Source organism: Apium graveolens, chromosome 6 (assembly GCF_009905375.1).
Source record: "Apium graveolens cultivar Ventura chromosome 6, ASM990537v1, whole genome shotgun sequence".
NCBI classification, from domain to species: Eukaryota; Viridiplantae; Streptophyta; class Magnoliopsida; order Apiales; family Apiaceae; genus Apium; species Apium graveolens.
This window is the reverse complement of record NC_133652.1, coordinates 180,577,646-180,599,923: the sequence shown is the minus strand read 5'-3', so window position 1 is coordinate 180,599,923 and position 22,278 is coordinate 180,577,646. Positions and strand designations below refer to the sequence as shown.

General features: G+C 36.6%; 1 protein-coding gene and 1 long non-coding RNA gene across 8 annotated transcripts; one reads left to right on the top strand and one right to left on the bottom strand.

Annotated features, from left to right (window-relative positions):
* Window positions 1-5,085: 5,085 nt before the first annotated feature.
* Window positions 5,086-16,005, bottom strand: LOC141663839 (uncharacterized). Of its 7 annotated transcripts, XM_074469671.1 has the most exons (13): window positions 15,891-16,005; window positions 15,651-15,739; window positions 11,937-14,711; window positions 11,668-11,797; window positions 11,476-11,561; window positions 9,927-10,171; window positions 9,370-9,456; window positions 9,187-9,286; window positions 8,189-8,393; window positions 7,965-8,097; window positions 7,529-7,577; window positions 7,271-7,432; window positions 5,086-5,977 (listed from the first exon to the last, which is right to left on the bottom strand). In XM_074469671.1, the coding sequence occupies exons 2-13, from the start codon at window positions 15,726-15,728 to the stop codon at window positions 5,963-5,965; spliced, it is 4,065 nt and encodes a 1,354-aa protein (XP_074325772.1). In that variant the 5' UTR covers window positions 15,729-15,739; window positions 15,891-16,005; the 3' UTR covers window positions 5,086-5,962. The 7 variants fall into 7 exon arrangements, 5 of the variants coding, with proteins under 5 accessions (XP_074325772.1, XP_074325773.1, XP_074325774.1 ...); XM_074469672.1 differs by lacking the exon at window positions 15,891-16,005 and having other exon boundaries at window positions 7,965-8,063; window positions 8,189-8,304; window positions 15,651-15,874; XM_074469673.1 differs by lacking the exon at window positions 15,891-16,005 and having other exon boundaries at window positions 8,189-8,249; window positions 15,651-15,874.
* Window positions 16,006-17,355: 1,350 nt separating this feature from the next.
* Window positions 17,356-19,694, top strand: LOC141663840 (uncharacterized). The gene is made up of 3 exons (XR_012551685.1): window positions 17,356-17,448; window positions 17,603-18,797; window positions 19,533-19,694. It is a non-coding gene; the product is annotated as an uncharacterized LOC141663840 (long non-coding RNA).
* Window positions 19,695-22,278: the final 2,584 nt, after the last annotated feature.

Genomic DNA, 22,278 nt, shown 5'->3' with positions numbered 1-22,278 from the left:
GGGGCAGGGGCAAGACAATATGACCCTCGAGCTGGAACTTCTCAATATGCTCGGCCAAATGTTTCTGAGTCAGTGAGGTGGGCAGGTCGCGGCAAGCGAGCACCTTAACCTCCTCGTTTGCAGTTGAGCTCTCCTCCCTGTCAGGAATGATCTGCCTCTTAAAAATAATCTCACCCTCAAGCTCGGGCTGGGCAGGAGGCACATAGGGCTCAGGAGAGGCCGCAGGGACATAGTTATAGTTGCAGATTTTATACAGGCTAGTGACATCTGCCACCTCCTCATTTTGAGGGGAGTCATAGGACCAATGCGAGCCGTCCTCTTCACCCTCAAGCCCCAAGATGGGGTATTCTATGGCTACGGGATTTTTTCCCTTCTTGGTGTCGTAGTATGCACTTCCCAGGTCGCTGTCAGTGGACTCTGAGTCGAGGTGAATGGGGTCGAGATTGTTAGCTGCAGCTTGCCTCAGGCGAGCCGCCCTCTCTTCGACCATCTCCCTTAGAATCTCCTAATCCCGTTCTTTGTCCAAAGAAGCATGCTCGTGGTTAAAAAATTCTTCTACCCCGTGGGAGGCTGGTATTTTGGAGAGGTCCACGGGCCTGTTTCCCCAGTCATAAATATTCTTCTCCCTGGTGAAATCTTCAGGGTTAGGGTCGAGGTGAATATCAAGCGAGCCGGATCCAGCTGCTCGCATCGAGTTCTCAACTCTGGCAATGTTCAAATCCCCTTGAGGGGTGATAGCTGAGCCGGGAGAGATGGGTTGGCTGAGACGACCAGAAAGAGAGGTCAGCTCGCGTTGAAAGTCCTTCGAGCCTCGCTGCTTGGGTGGATGTTGGTTTAATGGAGACGGAGTGGCTGAAGAGCGAACCGGGCTAGCAGAGGTGCGAGCCGGGCTTGAGGAAGAGCGAGACGACCCATAGGAGCGGGCTGAAGACGCACTCGACATCTGTAAAAGATGGTGAAAATTAGTGTGTGACCCTAAAAAGAAAGCAAAGACAAGTATGGGGGCGCGCCCAAGTGTCCTCACATCTCACACGGGATCAAACCTAATTATTAAACGAGCAGACGGGATCACATCGAGTTACAGGGGAATGTGTGAGCTTGCATTTCATGTTGTGAGTGTATGTGAGCTCGCATCAAACAAGTGGTGTGTGCTCGAATCGAATAACTAAGTATGAATATAAATGGGCTCAAATTGAAGAGTACCTGTTGGAGAGGTATATGAAGATCCTAATGATTCTGTGCCGGGAGAATATCGCCGCCGGTTGACGGTTCTTGTAGAGATGATGATCTTCGCCGTGGTAGATCCTTGAGCAAAGTGAGCAGCAATTCGACAAATGTTCTTGGAAATGTGAGAAATAAAATGAAATCTCACATATTTATAGGGGATATGAGAGAGAATGGGAGAAGGCCACTTGTCATCATCTCAAAGGAGGACATAAATCCCCACGCCAGCTGTCCAACAGCTGTCATGCGTTCAAAATGCATGATAGATGAAAGGCACGCGAGGCGGCTTGGTGCGGTCTGGTAGGTTCACACCTGCGAGGCCATAAAGGACTAGAATATTCCTAGCCTCAAGATTCGACCAGGAATTTTGAGGGGTAGTTGTTATGCCCGCTTTCGGTCATGGGCCCTAAACAGGTCCCCATGGGTGCATTGAATAGCTGGACTCTCATATGTGGGCTAGAATCATGGATTAATATGACTTGGAACAGCACATGCGAGCTGGGCTCATGACATACGAGCTGAGCTCACACTTGCCATCTAATATCTACACGCGAGGTGGGCTCGGGTGACAGTACTCGAGCTGGGCTTGGTTGCCCACACGCGGGCTGGGCCCATAAGCCCACATCTTATGAAATCAAAGGTAACATTATATTTATTGATTGAAAAGGAAGGTGGTGCGGGCCGAGGCCGCCAGGTCGGGCCGCATTAGAGGACTTTGTGTTCGACACGGAAAGTAACTCATAGATGATTGAGTTGCTCGTAGATTTCGGGGCCGACACGGGTTATTCCTACAATTACGGGAAGAAATACGGAGATGCCGCGAGATTGTAGGAAGCGTGTGGAGCCTGTCGAGATTTACGTAACTAATTGGCTGAAGGCCTGACTCTATCATGGGTTTGGGCTGCGCGGGCTGAAGAGTCCTAACCCTAGCCTACGTGACTTGTTCCCCAAGAACTACGTGAGGCTTGATCCCTATAAATAGGGTACATAGGCACTTGTATGAGACATGAATCGACACTTGATAGAGAATAATAAACCCTATTCTTTCTTAAGGAGTCAACATACAAGCTCAGCCACCATCATACATAACCTTCCTCCGCCTTCAAACACCATCCTTGATCCTTGTTCTGCCCATTAACCTCCACAACACTGTTATACGAAATTCTCCCTATAACAATTGGCGCTATAAGGAGGTGTATTTCATCTTAGGGAGAAGAGATGACCAAAGAAGGCAAACAAGCGGCGACACCAGGAAGCGGGGGCAAGAAGAAGGACCAGAACGAGGTCGAGCATACGCCCCCAGAGAATCAGGCGCAACCTCCACCAATCGCAATTGTGGATGGGCAGGCGGTTATGACGTATCTCGAAGGGCTAGCCGATCAGATTAATCAGGTCAACGCCCGGATGTCAAGGGTGGAGAGAAGTTCGGTCCAGAACGCCATGCGTAAGGCGCGCCGCCTCAAGGTCTCTCAGCGTGGCAAATATTTGTTAATATTACTTTTATGCACTGCATTTACTCATCTCAGCTTACCATCATTGTCAGATTATAGTACAATTGTGAAAATCTCAGTAAGCTATTATCGGGTAAAATTTAAAACTGATCTTAGTTAGCCATATTCACCTATTCACCCCCTCTAAGTGTATTTTCAGAAACCAGGTCGATTTCCTGAAAAGTGTTTCTGTATTTTTATATTATTTTTATTATATAAAAATCAGAAATCAGTTTTATTAATTAGAAAATCAAATAAATAATTTGATTAAAAATCTTAATTATTTTGTAAATAAATTCTAAATAATTTTCTTAATTTAGAAATTCAAAAATCTATTTATTTCATTATTTAATTATTTAATTATTTACTTATTTATTTATTTATTTATTTATTTAATTATTTATTTATTTCTTATTTGTGGATTATTTATTTAGACTGATTAATTATTTAGTAATTGATCGGTTTACTTGAATAATTCGTAATAAATTCGGGTTGTGTTCCAAATTTTAGGAATTCAGAATATAACTATTTGTTTATTTATTTACTTATTTTCAAATTATTTATTATTTATTTGAATTTATTAATTATAATAATTAATCAATTTAACTGAATAATTTGTAATAAATTGTTATTTATTCCAAAAATTAGGGAAACATTATTTTTAAATGTGATAATTCCTAGATAATTATTTAAAATATAATTGAGGTTCAATTATTTGAGAATAATTAATTATAGTTGAGTAATAATTGATTTAATTTTTTTATTGCATAGTAATTAAACCGTTTATCCGATTTAATCGAAACAAAGACCCTTAGACTCAGAAAAATGACCCGATTCCATTAAAAATAGTTATAAATCATAATTTCTTTCGAGAGCAAGTCGGATTATGATACTTATTCGTTACAGACCCTATTATTTATAAATATGAGTCCAATAAGTCCCAGAAAATTAGGAAGCAAGTCAGAGATTGTTTGTTAATGCGAATATAGGTATGATTTCAATTCTAAAAATATTTGTGAGTCTAAATTAATTATGTGCTTTACGTTCTATGTGATTTACGTGATTATGTGAACACTATTTGTTAGATAAATAATAAAATATTTGCTAGATAAATATTTTATCTAAAATATTTGTTGTGTTTGACACGTATTTTAAAACTACTATAAAATGGTGTATTTGATATTGCTGGTTGTTGATGACAGCAACAGCTTTTGGCTGAAAAATAGTTAAAAAATTGTTTGATAAAATTCAAAATTCGCATTTGAGAAAAGTAATTTTGACCTAAAAATTACTATTAAGATGCTCTAGGGTGACCCCTCCAATTTGGTGGTTATGGGACCCCATCAATTTAATGGCAATATGCTGGTGCTGTTGTTACTAGAGGTGGCCAACAGTGCGGGCCGTGCGGTCCGGGCCGGGTCAGAAGCGGGTTGGACCCGAAAATAACAAACACTGAACCGACACGTTAATTAAACGAATCGGGCCGGACCGGGCTTGAATCGACAGAAGCAAACTCGTACCCGACACTGAGCTCGTGAGCGAGCTGTGCGAGCCGCGGGTTGAAGTGTTCGGGCTCCGGGTTTAAATAATCTGTTTGTGAGTCATGGACCCATGTATTAAGTTTGCATGCAAATGTTGTTTGTGAAGTTGTCACGTGTTGTTTGTGTAAAGTCTAGAGGCTTATTGGAGTGACACCAGAGAAAAGCTGGGACAGGTGTCAAATGAACAAATACAGGAGAAATATATGTTGTCTTATGTACAGTAAACTCTGCAATACTTGCATCACCAAATACAAAAGTGGTTGTCATACTTAAATACAAATTAACATACATATCAATTAATATGCTTTAATAAAAAAATGTAAGACTTTGCCACAAGATTATCAACAGAATTAAAAAAATGTGCGGAATTGAGATTCAAGGCCGCACACCCGCGAGCCTGTGCGGGTCTGTAACCACGTGCAACTCGCCCGGGTTTCGTGTGGACGGGTTAGTACGGGCCGGTCCCGGTTCTCCAATATTACATTCGTAACCGGCTCGATTGATTTAACAAATTGTGCGGGTTTGAACCGGTCCGGTTCGGGCCGAATAATTACGGGTTTCCGTACGAACCGGTCCCGAATGTGCGGTTCAAACCCGCACATTTGGCCAGCTCTAGTTGTTACTGGCTTGGTGCTGTGTTATCATGTTATGGTAGGCGCTTCAAAGTGGGATTCTTTTCTAAACTTCGTGATCAAACCAAAACCAAAAAAAAAAAATTGTGAATACAGGAGGCTTGATTCATCAACATTCATATACTAGATGTGCAACGAGTTAGCACTTTATTACCAAACTCGATACTCTTTAACTTTTTATAAAACAATGTTCTTTGCTTCGTCTCCATGCATAGGATAGGATACATTTTATTCTACTCTTCCTGTCTTTTCTATTTCATTTCATCATACAAAGTTAAGTTTTGCAACTAGAGGATGTGAGAAATATTTCAAAAAAGTAGAGTCAATGTAATAATTCCATGCAAATTGGCCATTCCATATTAATACTCCATAGTCCATACGTTTTCTATCACCAGAAACGCAAATCATGTGTGTATTAGACCCATGGCTGCTTTTGAGAATATCACCATGTCCTAGATAAGATCATAAGAACACTACCATGCAACATAAATGTAGCAATAACAACTGTCTCAATTTTTGCCAGAAATTTCACCCAGCTGAGCCGGCTTAGCCTGGTAGGGGCGGTCACTTTCCGCGACTTTTAATGGATTGTGAGTACAAAAAATAAAAAAAACATCAATAATTGCATTAAAAAAATTGAGATGCTGACAGGTAGTATGCATGATATTAGCAAGATAGATATACAGATATATATCCATCTAACTTGGTAAATATGTCTGCGGGTGTTAGTGCGATTAACTTAGAGAAGGGAACAGCTTACTCATGAAATGACTCTACGGGTCAGGTTAGGAGTTGGCATTCATGATCGAACAAGATACTGTCCAATAACACAATCTTCCATACACATTGAACGGATACTTATCTACTCAAAAAACAAATCAAGTACAAACAACATTGTATACTAGCATAACAATCAAAAGCCTAATGTTAGCCCACCTTGTTATCTCATTGCATCTTCCAATCTTTCCAAATCTCTATGAGCATAAATTGAACGACCTGCTCTAGAAGTACAGCGCAAGGCTGGAGAAGAAGAAGGGAAAGACTTAGCATCTGTACCTATTCTCTGTTTAGGACTTTAAGATGCGTCACCCTAGAAAAAGCAGGGGCAAATGAAACTTTAAACTGTTAGCTCTCCGAGAGGAAAATAAAATTATATATATTTATAAAAGAGTAGATACATTCTCCTCCTCCCCACTCTCCTATATTTTCGCAACCTAAACCAACAAATACGTTCATCATGTACAGAGTACTACCAAAAACAATCATTTAAATGAAACCATAATGGATAAAAAAGGAAAAGATGTAAGACATACATGCCAATAAAGAGCCAATTTGAGAAATCACAATGTTTTGAGCAAATAGAATAAAGTTCTTAAATATATAACATGATCCACTTAAGGCCTCCGCCTAACACTCTGAGGTTTGAAGATAGTTCATTGCTTAACATGGTATTTGAGCTTTTTTATTTGGTGCTTTTGTCCCACTTGTACCAGTAGGGGGAAGTGTTGAATATAATTTAATTTAATTGAGGCCTCCTTAAGGTTTTGGGGATTGGTTACTTAACAAACACCACTACTGAATAGAGGTGAAAAATGAGACAAATAAAACTTCTAATCCTGAATATTGGTGACACCATAAACACGAAAAATGATATGCTTTGTAAAATGTGAGATTAGTCCTGAACATTGGCGCAGAAGCAGTCTGATATGTTATGCCATAAGTAGCTAAATTAATCAGTTTATATATAGTATGAGAATTTACACGAAATGCACATAACTATATATTTTAGCGAAAATGTTACTCATTTCATTTAGATTTTGGTGCACATAATCCTCAAGAAAAACCTCTTATAAAAAACTAACTAAAAGTTTGGACATTTCTTGAAAATATGTCATCTAATGCTACTGCTACTTATCATGAATGACTAATCTGGATATCAATATTAAAGGCCTTTTAGTGAAATGTGAAAATGATTAGGTGCTCTGCTTCTGACATACTCATCAGCATTCATGCAAGAACTGTCTAGATTCTAGAATTTCATAAATTTACAACTATAAATATCAAGTTGCATTCCAGGTGAGACATGTAAACGAATCAGTTTAATCAGTAATCATATTATAATATGCATGTACATGCATGTGTACTACAGGTTATATAATTCTTAGATGATACTTTAGGGAAAAGGAAACAAAAGAAGATATATTGAGCTTCATATGTATCCACAACTACTTCTCAACTCGTAAACAAGTTTAAAGGCCAAGCTTAAAGTGTTACGGTTCTCTCCTTTATAATTTTCTGGCAAAGGAAGAATCTGCACTTATTTTTACATATTCCAACTGGATAGAGTTACATTTGTTACAAAAAGCACTTAAAGTCCACTGACCTCAACTCCAACCGGCTTTAATATCCTTCTCCTCTTATAGCATATAATTTGACCATTTCTGTAGTTCTTATTTACTTTGTAGTCAGACTCCTCACCTGAGCTCTCAAGACCGATCTCAATATTTTGAGAAGGTTGATATTCAAAACCAGTTGGTTGACTCACCTGATAAGAGAAATGACACATAATATCAGTAGAGGAGGTGGTGGAAAAGAAATATGCTTATACGAACAAACATAGCAAATGGCTGATGGGAAGTACCAAATGATCTGAACCAACTTTGTCACCATAACAAAAACCACCACCGGGACTAGAAGAAATCACAAAAAAAAAAAATCTGCTTCAGCTTATTATTCCAACTATATTATCTTAAAAGAAGAGCACAGTTTTGCAAAGTAAAGAAATTGCTTAAATCAAATTGATAAAGTCGATGAGACAGATCACACGTTACAACTGCGGCTTAATATGCTATTAAGAGGAATAAACCACATTGTCCCTATTTCTAACTACCACTCATAACATAATTTTCCGTCTTTACAAACTGATCACTGTCCTCGACTCATTTAACAGTCAATAGTTCCAAAACAACTGATCATCTGATTGACAGTAAAAGCAAGAAGCTAGTGGTGCAGACTATAAAAAAAAACCTTTTCCTGCAAAGCTCAAATAGAAAAACAAGAATGAAAAGAACACATACTTTATAGAGGTTTGGCCTACAGCTCCATTGTCTTCGAATCGATCAATTTGAAGTATTTCAGACACACCGCTGCTCCCTTCAATGTCCATAATATCATCTCTACTAATGACATCAGAATATTGTTTAACAAGACCTGTCCAACGATGGTTAGAGCGGTAATATACATCTTAAAAAGAAGAGCTATTATACTCTAGCATAAGCAAGGAAAATGGAGTGAAACACACCTGGGGGAATTGATTTTATGCCGGGCATCGTCAATAATGGTTTTTGGCACAATGTGGTGCCCTGGAAATTGAGAAAAGTATAACCCAAAAATTTTAATCTCTCGGAGGGCGACATCCTTAAAAACCCAAATGAAGAGATCCAAGTGTTAAGCACAGTTGGAGCGGCAGGCAAAATTAGCCTCTCCACTCCTAATTTCATGAGTACCTATGAGCAAAGAAGATTTCATATATAGACTTGAAACTGTGACAACAGTTGATCCGCATATATGTTTATCTCCAGTGCATTATGTATAAACATATGATCAGTCATGCATAAAAATATTTTAGATCCATTACAGAAATTAATTTCAAACTATGAACTCATCAAGGAATTTTTTTTATGTAAAATAAGGTTGAATCACATCCGGAACTATCTTTCGCTATTCGAGCAAGAAATAAAGAAAGCTCTGGAGTACAAAAGTCAATTATTACACTTGTACACATAAAATTCATCTTACATTAACAAATTCAAATTTAAAATGTTCGTCAGTCACTAGTGCATTGCATTAATTCAATGATGCCTAAAGTATATTTACATTTAAAAGCCCATGCACCACTTAATCAAACACTTGAAGCTGATTGTTTTTTTACAGAGCTAAACTATTAAGTTAAGACTTTTAATTATAAACATCTTAGAATACTTTGGTTTTTCAAGCAAAAGAATACCAAAATAGAAATAAAATTTTAAGCACATCATAGAATAATTGTTAGAGACTTATAGCTAAACAGACTTTTGATGGGTCACATCTTAATGTTTAGAGATAGAAATACTGGATGATAATGATTCATAATTAAATTGTTTGAAGGGACACAGGAGTCTGCTTGCCACTGCATAAAAACTCAATTTTTCCTACAACACATCCCTGTACGGCTACACCCCGCCACAACAAGCAAATAAGAACAGTAAAGCTTCGGAATCACCTAATCAGAATAAGAATAATGTGCAGATATTGGATTACCTTTTCAAGCTCATTCATCAAAACACGACACATTCCAAGTCTACGATAAAGAAAACGTGTAGCAACAAGAGGTATTTCTGCCACCTTTTCACCATGAACTCTTTATAAATGAAAAAACAAGCAGTTTTAGATCATTGTAACAGGTCCAAACTACACTCAAGAATAATATGCAATTATAGATACCTAATAGTAGCCGCAGTAATTAGCTCATCATTTTTCTCCAGAAGTACAGTATAGAACCCATTAAAATTCAAACGGTGCAGCTTAGACCTGAAATTGTGAATTATTAGTAGCAGGCTTTTATATTATTGTATAATTAATCAGGGAAAAGAGGCAGCGTCATAATTTTGAATCAATCACTGCAGTTGAGCACAAGTTTCACATTAATTTGGTAATATTCACCTCAAAACCGCTAGTAAATCCACTTAAGTTCCAAATTTTGAGTTAATAAACTTTATTTTTTATAGTTCCCAAGGGAAGTGGGAACAGTAATAATGCTAAAACAATAACAAATAGGTGCAAAACTTTGAGACACGTTTCTTGTGGTCCAATGTCAAATACATTTGTCTAGAAAATACACAATTACCACGGTTAATATCTCATTCTACTGTCTTAGGAAAATAAAAACAGGATGAAATTGCAATATTTAGGCAATTAATTTTAACAAAATTCTAATTATAAACAGTGAAAGTTATGGCATTTTTAGGCAACATAATAGATTCTTAGAGAGTTAGCCCTACCATCTATTGAATATAACATCTTCAACAAGATCCCTTCCGGTTCGAGGTTCCTTGAGGGGCTCAAAACACTCGTGCATCACGTCAAGAGCAAGATTAAGTTTGCTATAGATCTCTGTCGAATCCGCAATATCGGATTGATCATGATAATATTTATCAGGCTTTGTGTACTTGAGTAAAGTCCAAGTCAAATTATCTATCCCAATTTGAACTGGTTTCCCCAGAAGCTTTTGAAGTCCCAATGAAATCTACATAATCAATACGCAGAAATCAAAACAGGTGATGAACATTTAGAGGACACGAGAATGAGGTTCATTACCACCGAATTGTTTTTACTTTTAACATTATGCCTTTACTGGCCAAACCTATTTATATTTTTGCCTTTAACAGACTATGTACAATACTACACAAAATATCTTAGCATTTTTTAAATGTGTTAGACCAAAATTTATGAAATTTAAAAGGCAATTTATTGACAAGAAAATGGGAATACCATGAATGTTTTTCCAGGGAGCATGGATGCATGGTACCCCTCTCAGTGCAATCAACCAGAATACTAACTCATGAAATAGACCAAATCAAGGAAGAAAAAAAATGACAGATATTATCTACATGTGCCAAAAAACATTGTTCAACTGAACTCGTTGGCTCCATATTTATGAAATCCTAGAGTCAATATGAAGCAACTTCTTCGTTCTTTATATCAGTCGTATGTCATTCGTTCCTCTCTAGTACCTGATTATGGAAGGGGAAGGAAAATCTATCAAGATTTTCGACTTGCAATCAAGCTAGGGTTCCGGTCATGCAACTATAGTCCTATATATCTGGTATCTATCCACCTCTCTAGACACAATATAATGTGTACCTATGACATCGACCACATCTGTTGGCATGTGATGTTTGGGATATAGTTAATTAAATAGCCTTGGCCATATCCGAAATTTTGACAAAATAAAATGTCTGACTAATCATAGTTATCATGTGATCACATCTGTGCTGGCATGTGATGTATCGGATACTATCAATTAAGTAGCATAGATCACATCAGAAATTTCGAGTAAAAACATATCTGCTTTATACCAAGATGCAACCACTCAGACATGTATTTCTCAAAGCATCTGCATGGCTTTTAAATGAACAAGGTCATATACTCAACACACCCGGCACTGCTTATTTAATTACCCTGTTTCCCCCATTCCATTATTTACAAACCTCCTATTCTTCCACCTCTCCAGAGCAATACCCTAACTCTACCAATATTCCTTCTATATTTGCAACTCTCTTGTCCTCAAGTTGAAGTTTAGACTGAATGACCATCCTGACAATCAACCTTCAATGATTTCATATGGAATTTTTTTACTATTTGAAATGTTATCAGTCTTTATTTGTGTTTCTTAGAATGCTAAGAAAACCAAATACCAGTAATAGTGGTATCCTCTTGTTACACAAATAAAACGTCATGTAGAAATATAGATTTGCAAAGATTTGGAGTATGTCATTATTGGTTTATATCACAACAGTATTCTAGACAATTTCAAATAAAAATAGTTACCTGTTCACATTTTCTATTGCAAAACCAATATCCTTTAGGATAACTTTCCAGCACATGACCTTTCATCCTCAGGCAACCGATGTGATCTGTATCATAACAATTATGCATAAAAAGAGATATAACATAATGAAGATGAAAATGATATGTGGTATGAAATACATAACTCATCACATCATATTCTAGCTAACATACATTGACGTGCACACTGATCACAGTTGATAACACTACTATCTGTAAATACATCTATGTTCCCTTTGTTTTTGCTCTGGCCACAAATTTTGCAGCAACATGATGGGCAGAACCAGTTACCAGTCGGAACCCCCTAGATATCAACAAAATGCAGTAAAAAAATCAAATTCCACATAAAGTAATTTATCCATGAATATGTTATAGAAACTAGAAATGGGAAAGGAAAACCTAGACGATTAAAGACATGGAGTAAGACTTTCGAATAGACGTACCTTCAAACCAAGACAACGTTTATGGAATGTAGATGGACATCCATCGCACAATATTAAATTACCCCCCAAATGACAGATAGAACATATGCAGTCGGTCTCATTGTCAGTTTGTTTACCCTTTACCTCCGGTAGCCCTCTAGTGGAGCCTCTAGCATTTAAATCTCGTCTCAATTGTATCTGGCACTCCAGAAGGGACCTACCATCCTCCAAAAACATATTGGATGATGGTTTATTGCAAGTACTGTTTGCATGAACTTCAAAATTACGCAGAGTAAAAGTTTCTTGGCAGCAATTACACCTGATCCCATCACAAGAAACAATACCTTCTGCCAATGTCTTGTAATCCTTTCCAATGCGATATCGCACTTTATCCCCGGGAAAAACTACTTTTTTGTCTATCAACCAAGACAATATTGTACGAGGATTCTTGTGCGATAAAGATGTAGCCACCACCTCGCGAACTCTTTTGCTTGACCGCAACACTCGGTCGGAAACAGAGACTGCACTGCTCAAATTATCTTTAGACTTGATAGATTGGATTTTATTTGACTTATTTTCTTTTGTAACAGAACTTGAAGATAAAGAGGCAAGATGTAGAGCTTTACTCTTTCGTTCTTTTTCATGTTTACAATGAAACTCTTTTTGAACCTCCTTACTCGCTAATGGTATATTCCGACCGTCCCTAGCCAGTTGTACTTCTGCCAGCTTTCCAACATTTATTTCTTCATCTATATAGCCCTTGCATGCTGATCGAAGTGAAGAGTAACACTTTCCACTAGGCGAACTGTACTTGTACCTTATTCTTTTTGTGGCCCTGTAGTAATATAGTTTCCACCCAACAGCAGACAGGTGCTTCTTTGCTTTCAGTTGCATATCCTTGAGGATGTTGTCTGTGTCCCATTTGCTAAAGTCACCCTTCTCCTTGATTGCAAATGAATAATAGCTCATAATAGCTTGGGGACAGTATTCAGGTTCACATATCAATTCATCATCAGGCGAAGGTCCTACGAGTACACTTCTGCATTGTTGTGAGTGGTCAGTTGGAGATAAGGGGGCTACAAATGATGAACTATTTTGCACAGTTTTAGGAAAACAGGGAACAATGGCAGAAGAAGATTTTTTCAAATGCTGACACACTTCAAAAAGCGATGGAAATTTTTTTCCACTGCCATCATCATTTGGCGGGCTAAAACGATATATCTGTCTATCTTTAATGCATTCAAATTTCCATCCCAAAAAAGAGATATGTTTCAAGACATTTATCATATGTTCCTCTGATGGTTGACATCCACACTTGCTGATATTAATATATTTAGTAACAGCATCTTCGTGATATTCAGCTTTGGGGAGGCCAAATTGCACCCAATTGTCTTCTGCTTTCTCTTTTGGTTTATCAAGGTCTGTACAGGGAGACAATTTTTTAGAATCTCCTGTCATCAAATACTCACACACCTTAACAAGTGATGTAAAAGACCTTCCAAGAGAACAAGGCTCAATATATCGTAGTCTCTGTCTACCACTAGCTTTTTTATCTTTCCTGCACTCAATTTTCCAGCCCATAAATAAAAGATGTTTCCAGACATTGAATCGAACCCCGTGATATTGCTTATGCCTAGACTTGAACAACCTGCAGTATTCGTCAACTGCATCAGGACAATACTCAGGATCAGGAACAATGTCAGATCCAGCAGGAATCCAAACATGGTTCTTATTTGGCATGGACACTTCATGACTAGTGTTGAATGATTCTTCATGGTTGGTAAAGGAATTACCCTTAGGATTTTCACCAGTCATAAAAGGTACAATTGCCATTGTTTGAGAACTCACACATGCTATATCTTCATCAGTGGATTTGACTGAACTAGGAAGCGGTGTTTTCTCCACCCTATCTAACTTCCTGCAAGTTGCCAATACGTCCCGATTGATCTCTTCAGAAGGTTGAAAACACTTTTCCTTTTCATCATCATGCATCAACTCATTTCTATTTAGGAAGCCATTACCAACGGGCACAACGGCAAGAAAGTCAACAAAGCATTTTTTATGCTTCAATAAAGCATCCAAAATAGATCCATCTAATTCCATTAATTGACCACAATTATTTGATATATCTCCCGAGGAGCTCAGATTCAGAAAAAATTCCTTTACAGAAAGCTTAAAGTTATCCACAATTACCTCCAACAATAATTCTCTCCACATATCACTCAAACAAGAAGTCCACTCCTTTAAACTGTCAAATCCATTTCTGGCCCGCATATCATACCAAATTTGCTTAACAGAAACAAGAATGGGCCAATCTTTCTCTATCTCCTCGATCAATTCAAGAAAGAGCCAGTTCCCACGAGGCTTCCAGAGTCCAGTTTGTTCATCCCAGTCCTGACTAATACGCATATTATCCATGAGGGCTGCCATTTCATCACCAATATCTGGAAAGAAAACATTCCGCTCCGGTGAACCATCTTGATAGTCTATAATCACCCCTTCCCACCATGCATCTGAATAATACACATCAACGCACTGTCCATAGTGGAGAAACCATTTATTAAAATCACATGGAGGCGACAATGGTCGTATCCATCCACGATAATTAGGCAGTAATTTTTCGTTGTTAACAATGCCATCAACAACTGAAGGAACTTCAACACGCTCAACAAATTTGGTTGAAGTGTCTACATCGAATAAATGGTGATCGTACTGAACCCATCTAACTAAATTTTCGGTAGCAATGATAGTCCCTTGGTGCCATGAACCTTGGAACCCCTCTTCGGTACTCCTTACCTTCATGAAAGTTTTAAAAGTATTTAGACAACATAATAACATTTTAGCTTAATGCCAAAAAACAATGAAATAATGTAGAACAAAAGAAAACCCTCCAAACTAATCACTTTAAGCACAATAATATATAGAAACTGATTACTGAACTTCAAAACTAAAAAACCTGTAAGTCGAATTGATATTGTTACAACATGCATGGGGTCATATATATATACAGACTCAAAAACTATATAATGTAACAGATGCATGTAAATATAGAGCAACATTACTGGCAGGAAAAAAAAATTATTGGTAAGTTTATTATCACCCAAAACAGAAAGATAAATGAAAAGTCTCTACAAAAATATGAAAGGGTCAAAAACAATATTCCAGCAAGGTAAATCATGATATAGAAAGTCGGTACCTAAACCAATGGACACCAAATTCATTATCAAATTGATACGACATGCCTACATAGAAACATATATACAATCATATATATATATATATATATATACGCAGACCTAAACATTGCATCACTCTAACCAGATGCATGTAAATAAAGGCAAGATTACTCCTAACAAATATTTCTACTCAAAGTCACATTCTCGGCCAAAACATGAAAAAACTATCATCATAAACCGAAAACGGGGAAAACCACAATAAAATTAAAAAAGGGCAAGTAAAAAAGGAAAAAAGGAGCCTGCTAAATAATCATTGCAACTACATCAGATTATAACAAGTCATTACTTAATCGATGAATACCAAATTGAACATAGAATTGGTACAGCAGCATGCATAAACAGAAAAACATAATATATATATATAATATATAATATATAAGCCATCTAAAAAATTGCATAGGGGGGGGGGCATGCATATAAAATCAATGTAAGGCTACCCTTTCCTTGATCTTGGTATCAAGTTGAAATTTGAGAGAATTGAGATTTGAAACATATATACCTCAACTTTCTGCTGCTCCAGAAGCTTTCTTGGATTGGCTGTTTGTCTTGTCCCATTGGTATCAAAAGCCATCAACATAGTCTTTTTCCCTACAAGAGAGGATTAAGGGTTTAATAGATATACATGTTGTACCCGTGATCTATCTATCTATCTATCTATCTATCTATATGTATATAATCAGTAGTGTGAAAATATCCTATTTGTACTCGTATAGAAATACAAGTGATCAGTGTTCTTCACCTGAGCTGATTTAGTTATGTCATCATACCTAATTACCATCTATACTATTCTAATACTACATATTTTTAGCTAACCGTAATTATGCACATGATTATGTTTGTAATTAACACCTTAATTAGGGGATCCAGGGAAAAATTCCTCACTAATTACTTTTTTGGTTGTCAGGTTAATTTATTATTTACTATTAACTTGTTTTAATCATAAATATACAAATTTATAAATTAGATTAACGAGGATACTAAATTACTTGCAAGGTTAATAATAATAAGCATTACAAGTCAAATTATTGAACGTAATTACTTATTATGATTACAAAGTTATAATAATATTTTGATAGAACTGAATCTCTACATTAACATATAAATCCTAATGTTATATTATTAAATTATAAATAAATATAAAAAGGATAAATTTTCATTTTAATAAATTATTCAAAAATAAAAAATTACATGAAATAAAAAATAAAACAAAACATCATTTTCTCATGTGTTTAAAATTGTTGATATAACCTAAATTGTACAGTTTTGCCTCATTTTGTATGTGTTTTAAGGTCATACACCTTAACGGCTCATCATTACTTAATTTTTATATACGTTTTAAGACCATACACTCTGTTTAAGTAAAACTATCCCCAAACTACCTTTATTCCTTTAAAGCACAAATCTTATGTCAACTGAGCAAATAAATTTTTCTACCCGAGTTAGTAGTACTTCTCTCCCTTTCCCCATAAGAATTATCTTCAAATAACTTCCAGCTTGTTCATCATCATCCCCAGTTCGTACTGGTATGCGAAAAAGATTGAACCAATATACTGACAAATTATTAATGACCGCTTGTAATAACACAACTTTATCTGTCATTAATATAAAAAATTTAATTGAGTATTCTGCCTACTAGGAATTTTTTGAATAGTAAAATCTCTTTTTTGGACCTTTAAAAGTCTTACCGGAACTCTTCCCCGAATATGAATTTGTACTTGCGGTAGTTCTGCTGAGGAAACTCTAAGTCATATTTTTCGGGATTACTATCTTGCTAAAAGTGCATGGGATTTCATGGTGCTGTAGCACCATTCTCTTTATTATTTGATATAGACCCGGCAATTTTTCACACGACACGAAATAACAAAAAAAATTTACGTTTGATTTTGAATTTTAGATACACGACACGAAAGTACACGAACACGAAAGTATATGACAAATATTTCATGTCGGTTTTGTGTTTACCCCTTGGTACACGACACGAAACGAGTTACACGACATAAATAAATAAATAAATAAATAATATTAATATACTTTAAAATTTATTATTATTTTCAAAATTTATTATTGTTTCCAAGATCCAATTATTATTTTCACACTACTACTATCCATCATTTTCAAAATATGATATTTGGGCTGGGCTGGAACTTGGGCCTGGTGACTTGTGCTTGTGAGTGTACATTACACGCACACGAAATACACGACAAAGAAAAACAGAAGAAACAGAGGTATACGAAATATTAGGGTTACGAGTAAGAATAGACATGGACGAAGATGATAATCCAAATTCAAATGATCTGGTAAATTTTCTTATTACAATTTACAAGTCATCTAATTAGATTTTATTTTGAGTTAATTCTATCTTCCTATATGTTTAGTTCTTTAATTACTTCGAATCTTGTATTCCTTAACATTTTTGTTTATTTATATCAATAAATTGGTTTCTTTATATAGCAATATGAATCTTTAAGTGATAACGAGGCAGACCAGATGGAGAATGAAGAAACCGGACCAGAAACGGAAAGTTCTGTGAAACCCGAGAAAGAGAAGGGTAAGGGCGTTAAAAGAAAATGGTCAAAAGTTTGAGATATATTTGACCTCTTTAAAAGTGTTGCAGATAAGCCAGATATAGCCAAGTGCAAGAAGTGCGGTTATACAGTCACTTACAACTCAACAACCGGGACGGGAAATTTGTTGAAGCATCAAAAATTTGTGTGACCTCTTCCGATATTGGGCAAATGATAATTTCGAAGAGTCAAGGATCTATGTTGATGCATAATGGAGCATTTGATCCCAAGATTTTCATAGATAAGATAACCGAGGCCGTGGTAAGACACAATCTACCTCTTTCATTTGTCGAATACGAGGGCATTAGAGAGGCCTTTGCATATGCAAACCCAAGAGCTACGTTAGTGAGTAGAAATACCTTGAGAAATAATATATTACTTAATTAGAAAACTGAAAAAAGAAAGTTGTTAAGCATGTTGAAAAGTTGTGGCAGTAGAGTATGTTTAACATCTGATTTATGGACTTCTGTTGCAACTGATGAGTATATTACTATCACGACTCATTTTATAACCGATGATTGGGTTTTGCACAAGAAATTGCTGAATTTTACATACATGCCATCACCACACACGGGAATGACTATTTCTGATAAAATATATAAGTTGTGTAAATGGAACCTCGAATTTAAATTATTTAGTATCACCTTAGATAATGCTTCAAGTAATGATGCATTTGTTGGTACTTTGAGAACACAACTAAATTTGAGGAATGCTTTGCTTTTTAGAGGAGAGTTCTTTCATATTAGATGTGCACATATTCTTAATTTGATTGTGCAAGAAGGTCTAAAAGATATGGATACATCGGTTGTTAAAATCAGGTCTTAAAGTTTTGAATCAATATCGTAGTTGTTTGGCACACAACATCGTCGAGAGTTTAATTTGTACTCGTGATTGGAAATTTAACCAAGAAGGTACATATCTACTTTTTATTGATTTGAACTCATGATTAGAAATTTAACCAAGTGTTTAATTTGTACTTTGTTTCATACCCCTTGTAGTTTTCCATAATTATTCACTCGATGAGCTTACACAGGATATAACGAGGCTTAACATTAAAGATGACAATGATCCTTGTGTTTAAGGTAACTGATTTTCTGCTAATTGTTCAGTTTTGTGACCCTCATAATTAGTAGTTCTGGAGTTTCTTTAATCTGCAATATCTAATTGTTCATGTTGAGTACTGTGTTTTCTGGTGTTGTCTGGTAGATGTCGAATTTGAATTTAATTATTGTATTATAAGGCTGATTGTTGTGAGTATTAAGTAGTGTATATATGTATAATGGCCTGTTGAATTATTAATTTATAAGGGCATGTTGTTGTGATCACCATTGCATCTGTAAAGCAATAGAAGTTTAGTTGTGAAACAATAGAAGTTCAGTTCTATTATAGAACTATGTATTTAGTTTGACACTAAATTGGTGGCTTCTGTCGTTTTGTATAATTATTAGTTCGGTTGTGAAACGTTTGTTAACTGCTAAAATTATTGATCCTAAAATTGGTGGTTTCTACTTCTGTCGTCTGATTTTAAAATTGGTGATTTTAAATAGTCATCGTGGTTCTTAACACTGATTTTAAATGATCTTATGTTCTTTGATGCAAGATGTGGTTGTATAATTATGTGTGGATTCTGTCACGTACGGAAGTCTATTCTAAGGTCTGTTTTGTTGTAATTTCTGATTTTTAACTTCTTGGTTGTCAAGTCAAAAATCCAATAATTTCCATGCTCGGTGTTTATGTTATAAATCTGGTTGTACTTGCACTGCGGTCTGCAATAACCTGAGAATGTTGCTTATGTGCATATCTGTTGTATGTACCAGATTTCAGGCTTTATATTTGTGCTTGTTATATCAGTCCCTTGAAGTCAAATTCTGCCACTTTGGTACATTCCTGGCTTGTTCTTATTAAGCTTTTTGCAACTCATATGTTAATTCTTTTTTTTCCAAGTTCGAATATCTCCCTGACTTGATTCTCACTACAAACAAGACAACTTAAACTTAAACTCATATGATTTTAAATTATCTGAAATTTAAATTATGGAAGAACGACAGGGGTTCCCATCTTCTATTAAGAACTTAAGATCATGGACAAAATTGCATTGTCTGATGATAAGTTCTAGCTTCTGATTGGACAATAATTGAGGTTGCCAAATTGTATAGATGGATAATGACATTTGCATAATAAGTCTAACAGTTTTATCAACAACTTTGCAAAAAAAATAAAATCTAATGAAATTAATCTTAGTAAGAATCCTGCTCTAATTATGTTATAATATGAATTTAGATTGCGGAAGTCTGCCACCTCTATTACTTAAGTTATCTTTTTTCCTATTTATTAATCCTGATATTTGCTGCCCTGTTTTTAGTTCCCATCTTTGTCAAATGATTTGCTATTTGTATTGTTGTGTTTTGGAAGAATAACTATGTGACATTTGTGGCATTCACGGAAGATATTAAATAAATGAATAGATCATCAGATTGTACTGATGTAACTACTTTGGTTTAGTCAAAAAATAAATGTTAATCCATTATGCAAGAGTTCAAAACAACCAACAATATGCAAGAACTCAAGTCCGACATTTATTCCTTTATACGTGTGTGTTTCTTTATCCAGTTTCCACCTTTCTGGTTAATTATTAATTTCTTAGTTCATTTACTTTTTGTACAAATAATTTATTTAATGTGGATTTTGTACTTGCAGTGCCTGAAGGATTGAGATTATGTTGTTGAATCAAGATTTTGAAGTTTGTTGTTTTGGAGCAATGGAATTCAGATTAATTTATCTTTATATTTTGTTTAACCAAAATTTGAACATGATTTGTAAAACTTCAAAATTTCGTGTACTGAATTCGTGTTGTCATGTACCAGTTCATGTTCATTTCGTGTACATTTCGTTATTTCATTTTTTTTCGTGTACCAATTCGTGTCGTTTCGTTGTTGTATATATGTAAAGTACACGAAAATTTTCGTGTACTACAGTTCGTGTCGTGTCTCCCCGTTTTGAACTCGTGTCGTATTTGTGTAAGAAAATAGGTACACGACTTCAATTCGTGTCGTGTTCGTGTTTACTCCCCAAGTACTTGAAACACGAATGTACACGACACGATTATACATGACACGAATGATTTGCCAGGTCTAATTTGATAGACCATAAATAATTAGGCCCAAAAGAACATTACAAAAGTCCAAGAAAAGGGCACCCCAGGCCCAAACTAGGGTGGTCCCCGGAACGTGTGGCAGATAACGAAAATGTCAACTGTCCAATATTATTAGAAATGGAAGGACAACATCCCAGCCGTCCATGTATCTAAATCTCAAGACACCCCAGGTGCAAGGAGACAGCTGGGCCCCATTATTAATCTAAATCATCCAACACCAACCAAGATTCACCAAGGGCTAGGATTAAGAGGTGCAAACCCCCTAAAACTTTAAATTTGGGAACCTATTAAAGGCCCCAAAAAAGGGGTCTGAGGGGTTGGAAAATATTTTACTGACTCTCTACACATATACACACACCATTGCATATATATTTGAGTAGCTCTTTCTTCCTTCTCCTTCTCCTTCAAGAAACCCCTTCTTACTCTCATACCGGAGTTGACGCGGGGACACCGCCCCCCACGTATACTGGGCTCTATCTCAAGAAAAGAGAGGAGAAGACCGGGGAAGAACTAGGGTTATTATTGGCACTAGAAGGAGGGGCCTGAACCTCTGAATCAGTGGTTTCGCCTTCAGCCGGGCCATTCTACCCCAGAATCCGAAAAGCTTTACACCCAAGAAAGGTTAACATCCATACTCTCTCTTAGATTTGCTTTTCATACCGTTCACACCTTGAAACCATACATATCATTGTATTTGTGGTATTTTTGCCTATTTTACCCTAAAAAATGAGGAAGAGTAAGACAACAATCTCCGGTCAGGTTCAACCCACCATCGTCCCGCCCAGGGATGGTGAGATGAAGGAGATAGAAGAGGGGCCCCCATTAACCCGTGCTTCGTCTCAAAAACTCCATCCAGGAGACCAGAGGATAACTATTGAGAAAGAAGCCCATAAGTATGCCGAGACTTCCGCAAACCCTTGGGGTAGTATGACCCCGGAGCAGTTCCAGACAGGTGTGAGCTTATGGAAAGAAAAGAACCACCATGAACCTGAAATCCGCCCAGGGGATTAGATAGAGCATTCCGGGGAATCCCATGGATCAGTCCTCGATTGAATTGCCAAGAACCTGAAGAGGCCGCCTGAGGACGCCGGGGACGAAATCTGGAGAGCCTCATTCCGGGACCGAATCTGAAAGGAAGAGAAAGCCAAGACCAAGGCTAACATTGAAAAAATAATCCAGGAAGAGGAGGCAAAGCTGAAAAAAAAGATACGCAGAGTTCACGTCTCCTCATACTCCGATCCTGAAAAAGATTCCAAACAAGAGCAGATGGCCCGGGCTCTCCGGGACCTCAAGAGGAAATTCGAGGGAGATATTGAAGTTGGAGCAGAAGCCACCCCTCTCACCAGAAGGTTATAATCCACTCCTAGAGAATTCGGCCTTAAGCATTTCAACTTCGACTCATTCGACGT